This window comes from Gambusia affinis, linkage group LG07 (assembly GCF_019740435.1).
Source record: "Gambusia affinis linkage group LG07, SWU_Gaff_1.0, whole genome shotgun sequence".
Taxonomy (NCBI): Eukaryota; Metazoa; Chordata; class Actinopteri; order Cyprinodontiformes; family Poeciliidae; genus Gambusia; species Gambusia affinis.
In genome coordinates this window covers 25,488,054-25,510,194 of record NC_057874.1, presented here as the reverse complement: position 1 = coordinate 25,510,194, position 22,141 = coordinate 25,488,054, and the positions used below count along the sequence as shown (strand labels likewise).

The window sequence follows — 22,141 nt, the reverse complement described above, 5'->3', positions numbered from 1 at the left end:
AAATGGTTCTGTGGAAGTAGCCTCAGGCTGCTGTAATATTAGAAAGACCTTAGGAAGAAACCCGCTGAGCCAACTGTCCGTGACACCTTTATAGAGTCTGTAGGCCCCAACTTCTCTCCCTCCACTTTGATCTCCAGCAAATCCCCCAGGAAACATTAAACCTAATAACCATGGTGCTACTACAAAACCCAATCAAGAAATGACTTACTACTCCAAAGTGCTGCTCGGTTGCTCTTGCTGTACAACCTGTGTGAACATGGAAGTGTGCCGCATCATGTTGATAAACCTTCACAATAAATCTGAGAGTGGAAAATTGCCAAGTTAATCAGCGATTGTCCCAGATCCCCCTCGTGCCACCCTCCTCTTTCTGTTCTTTTCACAATGCTTTGTGTGGGATCGGCTCCATCTGGTTTCAAAGTTCCCCTGTGAAGAATTAACCGCAGTCTGTATCCTGCTGTGGAAAATATAGATGTTTTTTTTTCTTGTCCTATCCAACAGAGCTGGCATGTCTATAGGGGTTTTAATACGATACAATGGCCTGGAAAATGTTTTCTTTCTCACATGGTGAGACGGGGGAACCCGCTGACAGAAGATGGAGGTAGCTGTGGTGAACATGGAGAACCTTAAGTGAATATTTAGAATGAATTAGAGGAATATGACTGTGAGCTAAGCATGAATGGATACAACAGCTGCGCTGAAAATAAATAGATGGTAACTTAAAACTTAAAGCAATGTATAGCATAATGAACATCCACCAGTTCTGTAGCAAAGCCCATGGAATACCAACAATAACAAAGGCATTTCTGTCTTTTAGAAAAAATATTATCAGTACAAATAATAATTTAGATAGTAATGTGATTTAACATATGTTTGTAATAAAGGGTATTTCATCTTATAAGAGATCCACGATAAATCATAAAAATAGACCTTAGTTAGAAAATATTTATTTTAGATGTAAAAGCAATACAGTAATAATACTGTAGGTTATTTAGTTTTTATAAATTTTTATTTATTTATTTACTTATTTCCCCCCCCCCACCAGGGGGTCTTTTTGTGGGCTCTAGTGTCCCTTATACTACAGTAGGCTGACAGGAAAGGGGGAAGGAGAGGGGGGAAGACATGCGACAAATGTCGTCGGGTCCGGGAATCGAACCCGCGACGGCCCTCTACGCCACCGGAGCACGCCCCAGTTTTTATAAATTTTAGTAAAATATTTTCACAGGAATGCTGCTGCAATGCATTCTCCCAGCATCTGTAGTGCTGTGTCAGGTTCGCCAACAACTATGTTGTTTAGAGCCCGGTGTGGTGGAAACAGCGACACCGGACCTCCATGGGTCCGGTCGGATTGGTAATGTCAGTACCACAGGCAGTATAGCTCCTCAATTAGCAAAGAGCATCCAGCTCTGCCTGTCTCAGCACAGAATTTATTTTTAGCTCATTAAGGTAAAGATCACCTGTTAGAGGCTTAAATTACTCAAAATGTTCTGGAGAAATAACCTGGGTACAGATTAGGTCCTTCGGAAGTCGTGTTCCACTCCGGCTCTCACACTGCGGTCTTTTCTTTCATGTGGGAAATTATCCAGATTCGTCTCAATTTTTATTTAAATTTTTTAAAATTACAGCCAATAGTGACACAGTGTGGCATTATCCAAAATTACGCCAGTCAAATGCAATATGATAAACAACTACTCAGGTGAAGTTAGCCTTCCTGTGTTTCCTCTGTAGATTCCAGCACAGAATGGACCATTAACCCATCGGTGAAAAAAAAAAACGCCGACCTCCATGGGTGAAAAATATAACAAAAGAAGTACATTTTTGAAGTGGTTATGAGTTTTGCCGTATCACAAACAGCAATTGTTTTGGTAGAAGGAAAACTGCAACATATTTAGGCAAACATGTTCAACTAATCCTGGTTCTTTTTAAACTTGAGATTGTTCCAGAACATTTCTTCTCGAGAAATGTTCTGCAAACTAAAAACAAACTAGTGGAAAGTTGTTGAGTTAACAAGATAGAATATACAGTGCATTACACATTCAACATTTAGTGATATTACAACAAAAATATTCATTCTACTTCATTATTGTTTTACTTTTTTAATGCAAAGAAGTGCATAATTGTGCTGTGAAATGAACTGGCTTTTTTCTTCTTTTTTTTTTACAAATGAAAATCTGAAAAATGTGGTGTACATATGTAGACGTCCCCTGAGAGTGATTGTGCAAAACCCCACCTCTCTGCCATTACTGCTCAAAATCTTTTAGGTTATGTCTCTACCAGCTTTGCACATTTAGAGAGTAAAGTCTTTGCTTTTTTCTTCATTACCAAAAAAACCTCAAGCTTGTAAGATTGATTAGATTTGTTTGACAGTGTCTAATCTCTAAATTTAAAGTTTTACCACTGATTTTCATTTGTAAATAGGTGTGGACTTTGACTGGATCATTTTAGCACACATTTGCTTTGATCTAAATCATCCCATCCTAATGCTTTCTGCATCAGTTTAAAGTCTTTTGCAGCTGCTAACGGGTTTCCCATCAGGGTTGTCCTACATTTAACACCATCCATCTTACAATCAATGCTAACCAACTTCTCCATCTTTGTTTTTTTGTATGAGAGCCAAATAGTAGAATTTGGCCCAGTTCAGCCAAAGGAAATAGGACTTCTTATGTCTCTCTTCTTCCAACACTCACACTTAGGCCAAAGCTCTGAAGAACAAGATAATAATTTTTCAAGAGACTTCTTTTTTTTTTTTTCTTATTCACACTGTCCTTGCCAACTTGTCAGTTTAGGTTGAAGGCAACTTATTGCAGTTGTGCCAAACTTCACTTTCAGTTTTAGATGACGAATTAAACATGTGAGATGTTCAAAGCGTGATATAGGATCATATAGGGTCCAACAGGGCTGCATCAAAGACTATTAGTCAGGTCCATCTGTGTCTGCTCCATCATTTTGGACTCTATGCCTGCCAACGGTCCATTTGCTTTGTGGGTCGTTTCCTTAATGTGGTTCACACACGTCAAAACAATACCCTGCCACTGGACATTGATTATTTTTTCTCAAAACAAAGAGCGCCTGCAAGAACTGTTCGGGAATCAAACAGACGCTCGCTTAGTCACGAGATTCCCAGGCACTGTTTGAGTAAAGCAGGAGGATTTCTGAATTGGTACCTGCCAGATTCAATCTGCTCTCTGAATATAGTCTGACAACTCTGTCAAACCTTTAATGAGAAGTCTTGGAAGAGAAGCAAAAACTGATGTAAAAACCATCTCTCCTTGAATATTTTGGATTAATGTCTGCAATGATGCCGCTCCCTTCAAACGCCCACACACATGCAAATCATTCAATCCGTTTTATGCAGCAGTGAGTCCAACTCCCCCAAAAGGAATATTTTAATAGCTGTACAACTGTGAATAACAGTTGTACGGCTGTTGTGCAATGTCCGGAAACTGAGAACAGTATACATTCCATTCAGCATTTGCAGCTCTGGAAAATCCCTGAGTTTCCACATTCTCATTGGCTGCCACATCAGCTTACTGTCATCAAACACACTGCAATCTACAACTACAACACAGCAACAGCAGGCAATGCAATATGATGGCTTAGTGTAAAGGACTCTGAAATTATGTTTGAGTTGGGGGGGGTAAAGAAAAAAAGATGCATAACAAGAAACTGAGTCACTCTAAAAAGGCCTATAGTGTGCAATTCCTAAAGACGTGATGACTGAGTATTTTCCAGTGTTTTTTCCTTGTCCAGTACAATCCATGTGTAATCTAATTATTTCGGTTGAAGCATTGCTGTTTTTGGACAATCATTTTCTCTGGTTTTGGATGCTGTGCAAATGGAAGGATTTTTGCATTTTGCACTCACTTTTTTAACAGATGTTATGGTGCATAACCGTGGAAATAAAGTTTTTTTTATTTACAACCAGGAGCAGCAGATTAGCATCTGAAAAGCTTAAACAATCCATTGTTTTCCAACTCCCATAGGAGTTGAAAAGGATGTTTCATGGAAGCAGAGCAAGACCAAAGAGCAAAGAGAAGGGAGAAGTTCAAACCATCTCCTCCATTGATCACAACAGTTAAAGATCATATCACAGACTCCAATGTCTCTCTCTCTCAACAGTTTTCTAAAGGCTTTCCCAAACTTCATTCCAAGTCGATGAAGCCTGGACATAACTTTCTGCAAAAGTGGACAACCACTTTGTATTTTCAATCCAGGTTTTTTTTGTTTTTTTTTTTCTTAGCAATTTGACAATCTTAGTTAGTATTTTGAAAAGAATCGTACAAATGTTCATAATACTTCATCATGTTTGATAAATTCTCCCAAAAAGTATTCATGTTTTGCCTGTGAATACAAAAATTACATAGTTGAAGCGAAATGTTAACATTGCTGTCCGAGTGAATTTCTGCATAAAATATGTCCAAAAACGTCTGACCAATCATACAACACATTATAAAATACAGTACTCTGTGGGAAATAGTTCGACCTGAGCTTGGTGTCGAGAAGGGACAGCGGATGACGAAATATTTTTTTTGTGAGCAAACTACGTCAATGGGAGCCAAATTTGATGCTTTGGATAAAGTATGGGAGAGCCTCAATATGATCTGTTGTTTTGTCAACCATCCAGGCCACCCAGCCCTTCTGATTCAAGTCTACTCTGCATCCCCAGAACCAGAAGTAAGCACAGAGAAGCACATTCAGTTTCTATGCACCACAAATCTGGAACAAACTTCCATAAAACAGCTGAAATCAAGGCTAAAACCCCACCTGTTTAGAGGTGCCGTTGATCAATAACCCCTGGAACATCATGAACTGTCATCTGTTTCTCATCATATCATAATTTTTCCTCATTTGTTTTGTGTTATTTTTCTTCTAATCATCCAAAACACTTTGAATTTTCTTGTTGCTGAAAACGTGCTACAAGAACAAAACTGCCTTGCTGCTGCTCCTGTTCACCATGTTAACTCCCCAGCATCTCATGTGCACACCTGTCCCTTGTGGCCTGCTGCCATGGCAACCCAAGTTCATTTCTTTTACCAGACAGCATGCAGCCAGATTTCCAGCTTCCATCCTCCCTTTCATTTTGCGTGAATCCATTACTGAAACAAAGCAACGCACAGTTGTGCACTGACACGCTCGGATAATCCAACTCCCACTCTTGTCACTATCCAAAAAAAGAAAACATGCAAACACGTTTGAGCGTTTGAGGCAGACGGCAACAATACTGAGCATTAACGCAGCATTTAGTCTACATTAGAGTTCAACTCATACATAAGAGTTGGTCACTTGTGCACAAATGATACAATTAACTGTATTATCTAAATAAACCCCTCTTAGATGAGAAAATGAATCTGAAAAGCATGACTTAATTTGATGTAATTAGCATCGTAAGAAAAAAATATATATATCACTGCTAATAAACGTTTGCTTGCTTTTTTGTGTTCCAGCCAGACTTTTCTTAACAAACTAAAACATCTCCAACATGCCTTGTTTGCTCTTTTAGTGAGTGAATGGATTTCTGGTGCAAGCCCTGACATGTCACAATCAAAGAAAACACTGGAAACAAAAAAAAGTCTTGATACTTTCTTACACAATCTCAATGCAATCACAACATTGCATTTCTGGTGTGTACCTGACAGCTGTTGGTATCTCAGGTTTATTTTAAGCTTGAAACGGGCAGCAATTACAAAAGTGGCATGAAGCAGCTAGTAAGCAATTTAACATTTTAATGCAAATGTCTGCAAAAAAAAAAAAACTTCCAATGACAAATTAAGTCATTTTAAAGATAAATGGATACAAATAATGTCCTGTGATAGAAGAAAGGTAAAAAAAAGTTCTGATAGTCTTTGATATTAAGTTTTAAAGAGAACCTCCACTTACCTGGTGCAACAAGAGGCTGAGCACTCACAGCTGTGATGCTGCGGCTCATATTTATAGCTCGAACTTCTGTGACCACTTGACCATCTCCTTTCTTTCCTCCATCTGGTGGGCTGTCAGACGAACTAGACTTCACACCCGAGGAGGTCTGGGTCCCTTGACTGGGATTCTTGATGAGTGAAGCAGGCTGGATGGGTACCGGACTCTGCTTCAAGCTCAGTGGAAGGGTCTGAGTCTGAGAGGAGGACGTGGTCGCCCCCTGCTGGCCACGAATAGCCAAGTTCTGAACCTGGTTCTTAAGACAAAGACATAAATGGACATTGAGCAAATTATGTCTGTAGTTTAATGCTTTTTTTAAGAACTCTGTTTTAAAAGGATGACATAGAAAACAAGATATTCAGTCACTTTTTAAAGCAATGTAATTTTATATTTCAAACCATTATTCTGTTAAACTTGGAAAGATGTTAACTTCCTTAATAAATAGTTTAACAAATATGATGTCAATTATTATAATCCGGTAAAGTCAGTCTACCTGTGAGGAGGCTTGTGTGGCGCTCTCAGACTGAACAGCCGTTACTGTAGCAGCTGGGGTGAAAATGAGCTGTGGGGACAGGGGAACGGCCCGACTCAGACTCCTGGCCACCTGCACCAGGTTACTCTGCTGAGCCTGCAAAGAGCCACACATTAAAAATTTAAATCAGACCTGAACATTAAAAACAAATGAGTAAATTGTGAGAGTGAATTAAATCATAAACTGCAAAATGGAGACAAAACCATAAGAAAAATGTTCTGTTTTCTTCTGCCTTTATTCTCAAGGGTAAGAAATAACTAAAATTTCTAATCATTTGATCATATATTAAGTGTATCTATGCATAGTCACATTTGAGAGTAAATTATTCGATAGGGACAATTCACATTAATTGATATTTCTGCAAATGAAATAGAATTAGCCAAATGGCTATTTTTCATCTGTTGTCCCTGGATAATTCTCAATTATCCTTTGTCCGCCTTTGTTTGTTTTTTGCTAAAAACAAACAAAGTCTATACAAACAAGGTTAAAATGACTTAACTACAAACATTTTTGTCAATAAATACAAACAATAAATGCAAAAAATATACAATTATCCCAAAAAGTATAAGCAATTAAAACTAATTAATCCATCTAGATGACAAAACACAGTTGGTTGTATGGTGGGGTTAGGAGTAGGTACTTATTATTCAAAATATTGACAGATCTGATGCGACATGAAACATTTCTTTAACTATTTTTTTAATTAGACTATAAGTGGTGTGTGCTCTGACTGTTTGATGGACACAGTTCCACTCCTGCACAGCTGAAACCGAAAAGCCATTTTCCAGAGAGGAACACAATCTTCCCAGGTTGCTCTTATTAATCGATATGCAATTGTGTGAGGAGGTCTGTGTGGCACTCTCATTCTAAAATTCTAAAACACAATGTGGCAGCTTGTCAGAACAGCTTTGACACATTCTGTGTAATTTAATTGTCTTAATAACTTCCCTCCCCCTTTTCCTGGTTGCTACATTGTTTTCTGAAAGATTTTTCAAACTGGTTTTGGAGACAGTTGTAATGCTGTTATGTTTTTTTTTTTATCTTGAGACAGTTGTTATGATCCATAGCAACAGCCACTTAAAGTCAAGATTAGAAACAGTGAGGAGGCACAACTTTAAATCTGTTGCTGGGCGTGGAAGATGAATGCTCCCACAATCACTTGGATAAATGAATACCTGACAGACCGATTATAGTTTGTAAACACTAAAATGATCCTGTGTCTGTCTGACCAGGTAGCCGGCAGCAAAAAGACACAATAAAGAACTGTACTCTCACTATTCCCTTTCACTCAGCACACACCAGTACAAGAAACGAATCCTATCTGCAGAAATATTCAGTATTTTTGCAAATACTCTCTAAGTACAGAGAGCTAGTGGACAGCTTTGTGGCATGGTGTAAAAATAATCATCTCATTTGAATGTGACCATTACAAAGACAGATTACTGTAGATTCAAGGGAAATGTGAAAATATCAAATACTAATTCTATCATGGAGAAAATAACTCCATGTTCACCTGGACAACAGACTGGACTGGAAAAATCAATAGTGAAGCTTTTTAAAAGAAGGGATAGAACAGACTGCACTTCTTAGAAAGTCTAAGTTTATGAGATATTGAATAAGCCTTATGAGGCAAGTCATGAAACTTTCTTCATGTTTGATTAGCACCATAAGAGACAGTAACTAAAAGTTTAAGAAGACAATAAAGAAGGATGGTTCTAGGCTAGAGCGTCTAGAGATTATAGTGCAAAGACCTACCTTCTTTGCAACCAGAAAGTGAAAAGGAGGATTCATAAAATAAAGAGCCTAGTGGACAACCGTGAGCATCCTCATCAGGAGACTGTCACACCACATATTCATCCCGGCTCTTCGGAGCTGTTGTGAGACAGACAGCTGCAGAAAAACTCTACTGAACTTTTCTGTCTACAATGGCTCCACTAAGACCTCTGGACATTCTGCGATGTAACATTTAATTTCCATTGGGGATTAAGAAAGTATTTTCACACAGTTTCAAACATTTGATTTGTGGGTGTTTCTGTGTAATAACATGGCAGATACCTCTTACAATCCCACACGTGTAAATTTGCGTTCCTAAGCTGTTCTTTTTAGGGGCCACAGCTCCACAGACTGTATTAGAGCCACATCTGGAGTGTTACCATTCCATAAGGATCCAAAAACGTAGTCTCCAAGGCAGTTTATGAGTGTGTTTTACTAATGAATGGTTGAAGCTTGTGTAAATGTGCCAGAGGCGCTACTCCTCATCTCTCTGCTCTCACCATCTGCTGCCGCAGGTACATCTGGGCCTGGCTGGGCGTAAGAGTGGACTGGCTGCCGAGCAGAACAGCTTGCTGAGAAATACTGGTGGGGGTGGAGCTTATGTTCTGGGCTCGACTGATCAACTGAGCCGCTGCCGGGGATGTGGTCAGGTTGATCTTTGGGAAGGAATTAACAGCATCATTATTTTATAGACCTTCATGCCTCTGATGATATTAGCACAAAAATTCTTTAATTCAGCACTTCAGACTTAAAGAGACAGCTTATATTCTAAATACACTTACAAGTAAATTCAATTTCTTCAAAAGGAAAGCAGTTTGCTAACATTAGACAGAAATGAAAGCTCCAGCTTTCTGCCATCACTTTGTGTCCAAGATGATCTAACCCAGGGGTCAGCAACCCAAAATGTTGAAAGAGCCATATTGGACCAAAAAAACAAAAAACAAATCTCCCTGGAGCTGCAAAAAATTAATAGCCTTACATAAGGCTTATAATGAAGGCAACACAAGCTTTAAGTGTTTATATTAGCTATTTTAGCCTATTATGAAAACGACTAAGTGCGTACATTCAAGAGCATTCATGTTTAAATGTTTATTTTCCTTGCTGTGGGTCCTGGAAGGAATGACACACCACATGACTACTCTGTTGTACGATGGTGCTTTAAGTTTACCTTCCGTTACAATATGAATGTATTAAAATTAAGTAAGTGCAATAAAGAAATCAGATTTTTGATGTCATTTTTATAATGAAGATTTGACAGGGAAAGATATTTTTCCTTTTGGAACTTGAAAAATCTGCTCTCAAATGAGGTTTGCATAATAACGATTGCTCCTTGTAAATAATCACGTTAAGTGTGTGATCGAAAAAACGTGCGAAAAAACAACAAAACGGAACGTGCCCCTTACCTGGGCAATAAACGGAGTGCAATAAAACGCAATCTGCAGTTCTAAAATAAAACAGTAGCCTTTTGAAAAGATAATGTATATAAAATTTAATTAACACAGTTTAAGTTTGATTTCTGTGCAAACCCAAGCAAGTCAGTGGAAGGGTAAAACATAGCAGCATCCTTCTATTTTGACACAATCAACGCAGACATCCTTGGATCTAAGGATGTTAAACACAATAATATTGCTAAGTGTCATTTTAAATATATACTGACAAAAATCACTAATCAATTTCTAAAAACAACCACCTTGTTGCTAAATATATGTGCCCAAGACAGGATTGTGTTCTTACCCGTTTAATGTGACTTCTGTTTACAGACATCACTGGACAGCTTCTCAACATCAAGCATGTAAGACATAACTTCAATCTTGACGCGGAAGCTAATGCAGTATGCCTTACATGGAAACGTTTTTCCACGTTACTGTATTTTTCGGACTATAAGCCGATACTTTTTTCCCATGCAAACATTCAGGCAATCCTTCTGCATTGGCAATGAATGCAAATGATTCAGTCCAAGAATTGTGGAATCTCTCCTCTGCTGTTTTCCTCTTTTCCCCTTTGCTATTCATGGCCCACCACCACACACCCATTGGTTTGTTTACAACCTGCCCCGCCCAGCTGAAAGAAACGTCACAGGCTATGACGTAAATCTTTGTTGACAGAAATGTTAAAGTTTAATAGTTATTCTACACATTTTTATAGCATTGGAAAACGTTAAGAATGACTATATCATGTTTGTCCTCCTACAGAAACCATATTAAAACAAAAAATATATTTCACAGCCCATCTTTTTCAATTTTCAAACATTTTGAAAAAGCTCCAGGGAGTCACTAGGGCAGCACAAAAGAGCCGCGTGCGGCTCTAGATCCTTGGGTTGCCGACCCCCAATCTAACCAGACATTAATCTAAACTTTAAAAAACTTTTAAGCAACAAGCTCAAAACTAAATACTGCACTTACTGTAGCTTGAGTAGACCCTGTTTGCTGAGATGATGTGCCATTCTGTGAGGAGCTTTGCCTGCCGGCTGCAATACTGGCCTGTCAAAAATCATAAAAGAGATGAGAGGACAAAGTATGGTTCAGTTTCTGAAACAGGATTTATGGGAGGTCTACAGCAGCATGAAGTGCAGGAATGTACAGCAGCTCCCTGCAAAAGTGTGTTCCTTGACCATTTTCACAATTTGTTAAAGAACAACCAGTAAGATTCTTTGTTAAAATCAGACACAAAGTAGAACATAATTGAGAAATGGAAGTAAAAAAAATATTCATAATTTTTTTAAATAATAATCTGAAAAGTGTGGCAAGCATTTGTATGTACTCCTCCACCTCATATTATGATTGCAACAATAGTACAAACCTGGAAAATACACAGTAAAAAGGTACCTGACTGATATTTTACTAGTGATATATTTGCATTACACTTGAACAAGAACAGAACCAGTAATCAAAGGGTTACAGGTTCAAGGTTTACTGCTGCTGGTCTTTTTTTCTTAACCACTAGTCAAAACAAGTTTACATTTAGAATTTGAATATGCGTTTTAAAATAGGAAATTAGAGGTCTTTCACTTTGAAACAAAAACTACCAAAACAAAGTCTGGACTACTATTACAGATGGACCAAAATGACAATTGGGTCTAATACAGATACTTGTGATTAATATTACTGGTATGGTCAATAACATTTCCCTTTTGACACTATGCAAAAAGAACCTCTCCTCCTGAAATACATACTAAGAGGAACAAAATTTAAATAAATGTTGTTCCGGCTTTGCTTATAGGACCCATTTATGTTACACAATACATATTTTATGCATCCCTAATGTCTATGAGCCATTTAGACATAATTTATATGTATCTTCAACAAAAAAGAAAAAAATATCCCAATAAAGTATAACAAAGTTTGTATTTGTTACCAAACAAAATATGAAAATGCACAAGCATATGCCGGTGAGGACGGTTTGCTGACCTGCTGAACAGCCGCTAAGCTCTGCAGCTGGGCGGTGCTGAGGCTGTGCTGCTGCAAGGCTGCTGTTTGCAACATCAGATGCTGCTGCTGGGCAGCATACATCTGCTGCAAGTACTGTGCTGCTGTGTTTGGCTGTCTGTGTAACGCCTGCTGAAAAACCTGCAAAATGAAGTCCGAGAATAAGAGAAATCTGAGAAACCTGGGTAGAGGCCTAAGAGCAACACTCATTGAAAATAAGAACCCATTGTAAGGGTAGTATAAGCCTATTTTTTAATATTATATACATAATGAACCTTGCTATAATATAATCTTCAACTAACTATTGGCCATAGTCAACTGTTGGAAAAGGAAAACAGAAAAAAAAAAGAAGATCAAATTCAGTGGGTTTTTAACCTTGTCTGGAAGTAAAAGTTATTAGTGCATATAAAGGCAAAAAAAGGAGATGAGTCTTTTAAAAAAGTTAAGTCAGGATGTCAAAGTAAACCTAATAGAAAAGATAAGCACATTAAGTCGTTGTCATATCATCGTATATTCCACAAATGACTCTCTGATAACTCCCAGCGTTGTGTGTACTGCTGTCCTCTTTGGTTTGCACAATTGGCTTTGCATCATCACTTGTCATGCAATCGTCTCCCACCCTGTCACTTAATGGTCGGGATAACTCTAGGACTGCCTCCCGAAGTGGATCAGAGCAAGATAAGAGAGCATGATCTCACTTTCCGTGTCAATGCTTTCAAGTGATCGCTGAAGCATAAAGAGCAAATGTTGACCACAGATTGAAACTATGAACTGAAAGGGGCTACAGTAAAGCTTCCGTGGCACAAAATATGGAAATTCAACAGAAACTGCCACTGCCAACATTTTAATAAGCCGTTTTTAAAAATGTTAGCACATGAAACTTTTCTGCTCTTACGTAATTAGGAAAAATAAATTTGAAGACATCCCCAGTAATAAAAATAGAATGTGTTTTTTTACTGATGTTCTAAAGATAAAATGACAAAAAAAACAATAATAATGACATTACTTTTTAATTTCCCTAATTCAATTATCTAACACCAGTTGGAAATTGAACTTATTTATAATTTAGGATTTCAGTAGTCTTGACAACTGATAAGACTTTTCTCTAAGAAAAATAACAAAGACTACTCAGACTGTCACTAAAAAAAACACTAATCCAATTCTTAAATATGTGCAAACTAAACATCACCTTGATACACAAGAACTACATGTTTTAAAGTGCAAGTACCCACTACGATGTTGCCTGATAACAAGACAACATGTTAACCTGAGGTTCATGGTGTCATAAAATCATTCGGACTATCAGCTCCAGGAATGAAAGTGAATTAGGTGAGATACATTCATGAGCTCAGCTCTAACTGAGCATTAATGACTAGTTATCTTCTGCACTAAAAAAAAACTGGTGACTGCTGTTTTACTTTTAACTGTCAGTGCAAAAAGAGGAAAGGAAAAAAGAGGAGGGATCTGTGAAACAATAAACCTGCTGTCAAAGAATTAGCACTGAAAGTTGAGCAACCCTCATTCAAGCAGAGGCAAAGCCTTTGTAGAGGTTTGCCCTTCAGTAAAAAGGTCAAGAGCACTAAAGCGCCTAAGGCCCATTAGCATTCCTTCATCCAGTTAGGCGCCACTCTGTTTCCTTCTTCCCACTTCATTTATTTTCAATTTGAAGCAGTATTAAAGAGTATGTTTGGAAATAAAAAAAAGACCAATAGATGGCGGTAGAGTGAAGAAAGTATGCCAACTCAAATAAGGGATTCTGTTTCAACTCCAAACCGCTCACCTGAACTGTTTGTCGGTCTGGCATCTCACTATAAATTGATATCTGTCGCACCGCCTGTCTTCCTGCTGAAGTGCTGTTACTGGAACTACTGCTTGTAACGTTACCACTACTGTTACCACTACTGCTAACACTGTTGCTGCTGCCTGAGGTGGTAGAAGCAGTGGTAGTAGAGGTAGAAGCATTAGTGCTAACAGCTACGGCGCTGGAGGAGCTGCTGGTTGTGGCGGGAGTGGAGGTGGAGGAGCTGCTGGTTGTGGAAACTGTTCCAGTGCTGCCAGCGGTGGAGGCAGGGGCCCCAGGGTCACTTTCCATGGTGCCCTCCGCTCTTCTCACCTTTGACCCCCGGCTCCTCTGAATGGCTCTCCTGTGCCTGGAAGACAGAAAATAGGGAAGTGCATGAGGGGGAAAAAAGCCAGCTCACACAATACTTCCCTTGAACAAAAACTTTGAAAAATTGTGAAAATTTTTTTTAAAGAAATACATAAACCTCTGATCTAAAAACCATCAGAACATGGCAGGTATATCCTCAGTGTAAAAGACATGAAACACTGGAAACAGATAAACATTGGACAAAAATGTATCTTCTTATTCAGGCAAGATATTTTCCCTTTTTAGCAAAAACTGACTAAGAAGCCAATGTAGCTTCTAGGAAGCTACAACAAGAAAGGTCAGTGCTTGTCTTCAAAATGAAAGTAGTTTTTTTTAACTAAACCCAGTTGTGAATGGAAAATTTAAAGTCTTAGATGTTTAAATTTGGATGTTGTATTGAAACACAATAAAGAGCCAGATCAGAGCCAGAAATACTAAGGTCTCTTCTACCTGATGGCTTTATATGAATTATTGCTAATAACCTTATTAGCTAAAATGCTTGTGTAATATTGTTAAATACAGCAATGATGAAATCAGTTACAATTAACCCACTTTTTCCCCCACTATTTCCATCTTTATCATCTCAAAAGTCCCAGCCATACGCTCCATCAGCTCTAGCAACTCAGCCACCAACTTGTATATCAGGTGTGAGTGTCGCAATCAGTTCTGCTGATCCAGCAAAATATTGGCATGCAGAATAAATGAGCTACTTGAAGCATCCATTGCATTGCATTTTTAAAGTTTAAAAAAAACCCAAAAAAACCAAACCATTATTTTTTTTTAACAAAAAATAACACTATGTGATTTTTGAATGAAGTTATGGAACATTTTAAAATCAATACTGGGTCTTGCTGTCAGTTACTGTGACAATGCAAAGTTTAACAAGCCCTTCGTGTTAAAACCGCTGTTGGGAAACACGGTCAGTAATATATATTTTTTTCCTGAACCATATCCATCTGTAGGTCAAATTTGACCTGTAGATAAAAGAAAACACTGCTGGCTCAATGTTTAATTTTTTCAGCTAGGTTACTTTTCTCACTGTTGTTAAATGGATCAGCTTCAGCAGAAGAAGTCGTTTTACATGTTTTACTAGTTTGTTGTGTGGGTTGTTTTTTGAGGTGTGCTCTAAACCTTATTCCTGCCAAACGGGTACTTGTTCATTGTTTAGATATTTTCACTTTCAAGATATTCTGGTTGATGACTTGATTTGCTTGAAGACCTGTCCAAGTTAGATCCTCAGGAACTGTCCACAGCAATTAAAACTTGTTCCTAGGGATGAGATGACTTTTCAAATAAGGGGTCATGTTTAAAATCTGATCATGGAAAAATTCATTTGTAATTTAAAATTTTTAAGAGATTTTGTACAACAAAGCTACAGAAATGCAATGTAGGAAGGTAATAAAGTATGAATGTACATAAAAATGAGCATATATTTAAAAACCCTAAATAAACATCTATTTAGCTTCTGGTTTGAGTCAATAATGGTGTCAATGGAATAATAGAATCAATTAATAAATTAATAACTTTACCACATTAAAACAGTAGAATAAAAAATCTTTAAAACAAAATTTTTTGTGCATTTTCTTTCACCACATTAGAAGGAATAATTACTGCTTCTTTTATAAAAGCCTGTTAAGGCTTGGTTCTGTTTTATTTATTAATGCTGGAGAAAATGTGCTGTGAGCTCTCTACAGATGATCTGAACTGAGTCTCAACACGACATGTGAAGATAGAAGCAGAGAAAGCAGCTTTCTTTGGTATCATATCTAGTTTTATCAAGTCTATACATAAGGCTCTGAAAAATAAGTGAGTTTTTGTAAAGCATAACATTTTTTACCTCCAATAAAAGTTTGAATAGACAAAAAAGAAACATTTTCTCTTTAAGTGTAAGAATGTTTAGAAATCAATATTTGATTTAGCATAATATGAATGTCAGAATGAAAATGTCAATAAGAGCACATCAGCTCTAGTAGATCTCCAGCATCCTGCAACACTGCTTATACACATAAACAAACAGCACACCATGCAAGGTAGCTTCAGCTCCTTGTTTGAACCTCTTTAGGTGCTTTTTGCATTTCTAGGCATTAGAAGAAAAATGTTGTCTGTCAACCTTGATTGTTTAAGTCAAAATCTTAATCGATAAATTGGATCTGCTAGACTTAAAGGTCAGAGGTGATCACGTTAACTTATATGTCAAGGAGCTAAGAGAAAGTGAGGAGGGAAGGCTGAGTGTGCAGGCTGAGGATTTAAATAGGCTGGAGTGAAAAGAGGGTGTGATGGAAGTAATTAAATAAAGGAGGAATGCCGTCATGCTGCAAATCCTGAGCCATTTCCTCTCACTCCTCACTATTCTTTCAGGAGGAGCAGCAACCAAAGCAAAGCTCTATATTCCACTTATGCTGCAAAGGAAAACACTGATTCCCCTCAACACTAAGTAGAACTAAATGGCTCCATAACTAAATAATAAAAGTATTTGAACTCTATTAGCTAAATTGCATCCTAGCGTCTACATTGTGGTTGTATAAAGGCCAAAGTCTATTCAGACAATCAGTGGTTGATGGTAAACAAAGCACCACAGCCAGGCTGTATTTTAGCATCATTAGCGTGCATCCCAGACTCTGCTACCATATGACTGGAGAGGACAGAGAATCCCCTCTGGTAATGACGGCTTATACCGCCGTCTCTCTGAGAAGAGTCACCCATCCATCAGTGGATGCCTGGATCCAATGGAAGAACACCCCCCACTCTGATCAAATCCTGTTTCACATATGAAATGTGGCCTTAAAATGCATTTGCATGGAAAACAAACCAACATGCCATTTAAAAAAGGGGGGAAACTAACATGCTTGATAGAAAAGTCTCAGCACTACGAGTCAAAACAATAATATTACATTATGAGCACGTTTATGTAGACATATTGATCTACTCGTGGGATTGCCAGTTTTGTGCCTGCAGGATCCACCAGAATAACGAAAGACTGTCAGACAGACTGGCTGCCTCTAAAAGCTCACATCACAATAAGGAAGTGCTGAGCCTCCATCAGGCTCCCTCCTCCACCTTCATATAGGACAACTCGGATGACCCACATTAAAAAATCTGTTAATTAAAAGAAAGAAAAAAAAAAGAAACACAATGAGAAAGCACTTCTCTGCACTAATTGATGTGGAGTCTCCCTTTAAAAGCCAGGATGCCCACAGAGAAAATATGCCTATGAGGATGGATGCGTATGTGCAGAGGTGCCGAGACAAAAGCCCCCCAGCCCTCAAGCTCCCTACCTCCTCCGACACCCCCAACGCGATGCAGGGGTATGATGCCCCATCCCCCGGGAGCGTGCTGTCCTCCTGCAGGATGCTGCTCCTCTTTGTCTGTCTGACTGCGTGACAGACTGGTCGGCTGACTGAGGGAACGAATGAGCGCGTGTGAGGGTTGTTTCTGTGCTACATCCAAGAACCCTGAGCCCCTCTCATCAACCCCCAACACGCAGTCAGCTCGTCATTCCAGCATCCGACCCCCTGATTATGTGGTTGCCTAGCGATGGCCAATGGGATGCTTGTGGAATCCTCGTGCAGAGTAGCATGCGGATTGGACAACGGGCGCCTCTCTAATGAGGATGATGGTAATGTCTTACCATCGTCCTCTCTCCTCCCCCTCAAATGTTGCCTGAATACTGAATTAATTTTAATGCATTGAATGCACTGACTGATTAAAACAGGCCAGCATTATTTTTGATTTATTTTTATAAAGCTTCAATTTTAAATAAATAATTTGCCATAAGCCTACATTTCAATATATTCTCTCTCTAGAAATCAGAAAAATCTTTTACCTTTCAATTTTGGCTGACGCTGAAAAAAAGGAAATGAATAACCTACATTGGCTAATATAAATATTTGAATCAGATCTGCAACAGTAAAGGGGATAGATTACCTAAAACGAACAAATTAAATACAGAGGAACAGATTTGCCAAAATAAAACAGAAAAACTGATTCTGTCAGAGTAAAAAAAGAAAAAAAGAAAAAGGTAGACCAAATGTTTATCACAATTTAGCCGCTTTCCAGTGGATTATGCAGTTCATTGATGCTGTGTACAACTGTCACCATTTATTCCAAAACACAATACGAGTGTGAATTAGAACTTATTAAGTATATGTGAGTCAGTTCACAGCAGAGAACTAGCACCTATTCATAGGAGGTACAGAAATAAAATGCAAAACAGCAGTCCCTGAAAGCCACATATTAAAAAGGTAAAATGAGATAGCTTTCAAGCTGAATTTAAACTTGTCTTAAATGACATTAGAATTCATTTCGGTGGGATAGAGAAGAGGAAACCCGGGGATAATGGCATACTTATGGTCTGCCCCAGAACATTAGCACGCCATCCCAACCGCCGCCCTGTATGAAATGTAGCTATTTGAGTCATTTGCCAGTGCAATGTAGAATTGATTGGGGCCAACCATGCGCAAACCTCATTGATTATCATCTCCTCATTAGCATATAGATTAGCTAATGGTGCAGCCAGAAACACAAGCCTCGAGTCTCACACTTGGCTAACAGAGCTATACACCAGAAGGGGGTCAAACAAACAGCAAAGACCACAGATGGGGTGGCTCAATTGAACATGAGGTTTTTAGATGATGGGCCTGGGGATCAGGAAGCTATAAGAAAAAACAGCACAAGGAGGTGCTTTAATAAAACAGAGGTTACCTTTTCTTTAGAACTTTAAAGAGATCTTGTGCTAAAGTAGCAATTTTGTCAGTTATAAATTAAGTGACTACAGGCATTATTTTTTAATCCCTTATAAAACACATAAAGTTTGAACTAGCAAAAAAACATTTAATGAGGGAAAATTAAAGAGGTATATTATGCAAAGAAAAAAATTTCTTATTTGAGCTTTATATCATGGTATAATTCAATTCCCTCATCAAATGGAAGTGAAGTGTTGCTTTGACTCATTCGGTATGTTTGAGAAATTCTTGAATCCTCCATGGCAGCCATTCAGGACTGCCTTAACACCTGTTCAGACAATGCTCTGCCTACATACCCAAGGCTCCACCTTTGAGCTTCATTCCCCAGTCGAACATCCCTCCCCCACTCAGCTCCTCTAGACTAGCAGCAGCAGAAATTATCATTAGCAAACACCGGGTGGAACTGCACATCTGCTGGAATTATTATGCAAACTCCAATACTCCTAAGAACAGTTGTACACAGCATCAATGAACTGCATGGAAAAGCATTATTGTGGTGACGCACAGAAGGGGGAGTGACAGAAAAGTAAGGAGGTTCTTAAAGAGACAACAGCCAATTTTAAGGAGTCAAATTAGAGTTGTTTCTGATTTTTAAAAAAACAGAATTTTTATAGCTAAAGGTAACAGTTACAAATTGTACTATAAACTGGCATTATGTGCCTAGAAAATACCGCATTTGAAAACGTATTTAACAGCAAACCATTTCTAGAGAATTTTAAATAAATTCTATAGCTGGATTAAGTTACGTGTGTCCTCAATTATGTCTTGGCAGTGAGTTCACCCAGAATGTGTGTAGGACCTACCAACCTGACTCATTAATTTTTATGGTCCGAGTTCAAACTGATTTACATGGTCTAAGAAAATAGTTGGGAACATCATCATTCTAAATTAGAAGGATTAAGGGAAATATTTGAATATAACTCCAGTCTAATAAATACATAATGACTCAAGGATTGCTTTTTATTTCAGTTTTAATTAAGATTCTTTACTTGACATGCATTGTAATCTTTAAATTGTCATGAAAGTTATAATTATATAATAATATATTATAAGAATTAAAGGCTTGGAATTCCTCATAATTATAATTTTCATGACAACATAAAGATTCCAATGTCAGAAAATATTATTTTATTGGATAATTAAATAATAATGCCTATACCTTTCTGTTAGAGTTACTAAATGCCATTTTTTAAAAATGGAGGTAAGAGTATAAAAAAGAAAAACACAAGCATGTATCAGCATCCTCAGATCTTCAATTCATGAAAATATTGATCAAGTAAAAAAAAGTCCTTTAAAGAATGCTGAAAAACATACATATACATAAAAACAGGGCCATCGGTTATGCATGTTCTGAGGCTGAATAGATGGCAGTCCTTATTTCAACAGTAACCCGAGCAGTGCCTATGTGAGTGTCTTGTGAAAGGAACAAAAATACCCAAGATCTCGAGGCAAAGTTGCTTGGTTACCCATAATTGAGCTATCCAATTGAATTGACCTTAACTTCACAGCTGAATAAACCAGCACAAAATGAGTCCGACATCTTTCCAGGTTAAGTGTGTCGAGTGTCTTCAAAATTCCAGCAGCCCCATGCTGTGAAGGTAACAAAACACTTGCACTTCACCCTTCAAAGATGCCCATAGGCTCTTTCAATTTGGACTCATTAAAAAGAGAACTAAAGATTTAATACATGCTAAAGATTGTTTGGATTGTTAAAATATAGGAGAAGCAGACTAAAAGGTGGAGACATAGGCTGAAAGGGATACACACAGGGGAAAAACATTTTTTCATTCTAAAATTGAAGTGTCACAGTTAAATAGTTCAGTCAAAGCTTGCCAATTACCAGCATGCTTAGATCAAGACGTATTCCAAATTCATCTAGGGACACTTTAACTCACAAAGGAAAAGAAATGGGTCAGGCGTGAGCCAAGATGAATAAAACAAAACCAATGGTAAATCATTGTGGGTTTCAAAGTACTATTCAAGCAAAATAGAGCTCCACAATATCAGTCTTGTAATCTCAGTACTATTTTTCAATATTCCAATTATAATGCGAGTGGCAGTAAATTGACATCTCCATAAGTCCCATCTCTCATCTTTCATCATGATTCTTTGTGACCTTAAGCATACTGAGTCCTTTCATCTGTGTGATGGACAGCTAATACAGTTAGACTCCATGTATTTATTATTGCCAGGCAAAATGGGTATTTCTCACTCTTTGATTGCAATACCCAACAACTGAATTTCCAACAGATTTTTCAAATATATATACATCACGTACCACAGACATTGATTATATATGAACAATATACTGTATAATGTAGCCGTGAATATAAAAACAAAAATCTTTCTGAATAATATTTAAGTGGACTGATGTTTAATAAAAAAAATTACTTTTGCAAAAAATTTCTTTACGTTGTAAAACAACATGTTTTTTTATGTTCAAATGCCAAATGCAATCATTGGTCTCTAAGCCTTTTTCACAACATAGGTATGTAATACATAGTTTTTATGTTTCATGTTATGCTCAGTCCTGGAACCTTAATAAAACAGCATGGTGTGTTTGGATGTCTTTTTGTACGAGTGGTAGCTTTGCTCAAAAAGTGGAAGAAGTTTTGCATTTCTCCTGCAATAACTAATTCTTTAAACAGCAAGAGACTCCCATAAAGCCCAAGAGCGGCCCCTCAAGATCACAGACACAGAGGAAAAATTCACAGTGGGGAAAGTGCTGAACTAAGACCTAAGTGCAAGCATTGTGTTAGTATTTCTTGTACAAGTAGACTTGGCTTACCTTTTCAAGGATACCCGCAGTAGCAGCAGATCACGGTTTAGGTCTGCAAAGCAAAGAAAATTACAATGGCAAGCACTGCTTTTAGTTCACATGTCCACATTTCCACTCATTTATAAAATTCAGACTAAAGTTTCAACACTTGAAATCCAAAAACATTCATGAGGATTCTAGTTGTTTTGTAGTACAAAATAAAGTAATTACCTTCACAAGAAAGCACAACTGGCATCTTGGAAACATATGTTGACTATTATGCCAACCAAAGCATTCCAACTGTTCTACTTTTGTGTACAAAAATAGAAGTAGCAATATTTGGGCTACTGAAACACACTGGGAAGTCAGACTGTTAATTTAATATGCATTCAATGAATGGCTGTATAAGTGACATAAAGGGGATAAAGGTGAGGGAAAACATATCTCATTTAAAGTTGGAGAAAGTGTCTGTTTTTTCTCTCTTGTGAGATTAACAAATCAGCTTGTTCATAATAGAAAAAATAAGTACACTGATAACAGCTTATTTACTTAATTGTTATGAGAATAGAAGTGAAGAAGAATTATCTTTGACCAGGATCACAGGTTTAAAAGGGAGCTATTCTTTAAGAACAGCTTGCAATGCTTTAAAATTTACAATATTCCAACTTATAAGCCTGACAGAAGTCAGTACAGTTCAGTATGCTATTTTACCTATGGTAAGGCATAAGTATGAATTAGGGATACAAATTGTGGAAGGAAAAAAGTAACTAAGCTGGGTTTTTTGTACACAGTTGTGTTGGTTCCTTATGCGTATGTCATCTGAAGAACTGCCAATATAAACTAGCCCACAAA

At 37.7% G+C, this 22,141-nt stretch overlaps 1 protein-coding gene across 1 annotated transcript in view; it reads right to left on the bottom strand.

The window, feature by feature from the left end:
- Positions 1–22,141, bottom strand: part of phc2b (polyhomeotic homolog 2b (Drosophila)) — a 34,858-nt gene that overhangs the window by 11,758 nt on the left and 959 nt on the right. The window contains exons 2-8 of the mRNA XM_044121021.1: positions 21,320–21,362; positions 13,421–13,790; positions 11,623–11,781; positions 10,618–10,695; positions 8,716–8,871; positions 6,404–6,538; positions 5,875–6,166 (exon numbers count right to left, since the gene is read on the bottom strand). Coding sequence (XP_043976956.1) covers positions 5,875–6,166; positions 6,404–6,538; positions 8,716–8,871; positions 10,618–10,695; positions 11,623–11,781; positions 13,421–13,732 — 1,132 coding nt within the window. The 5' untranslated portion in view covers positions 13,733–13,790; positions 21,320–21,362. The remainder of the gene's footprint in view (positions 1–5,874; positions 6,167–6,403; positions 6,539–8,715; positions 8,872–10,617; positions 10,696–11,622; positions 11,782–13,420; positions 13,791–21,319; positions 21,363–22,141) is intronic.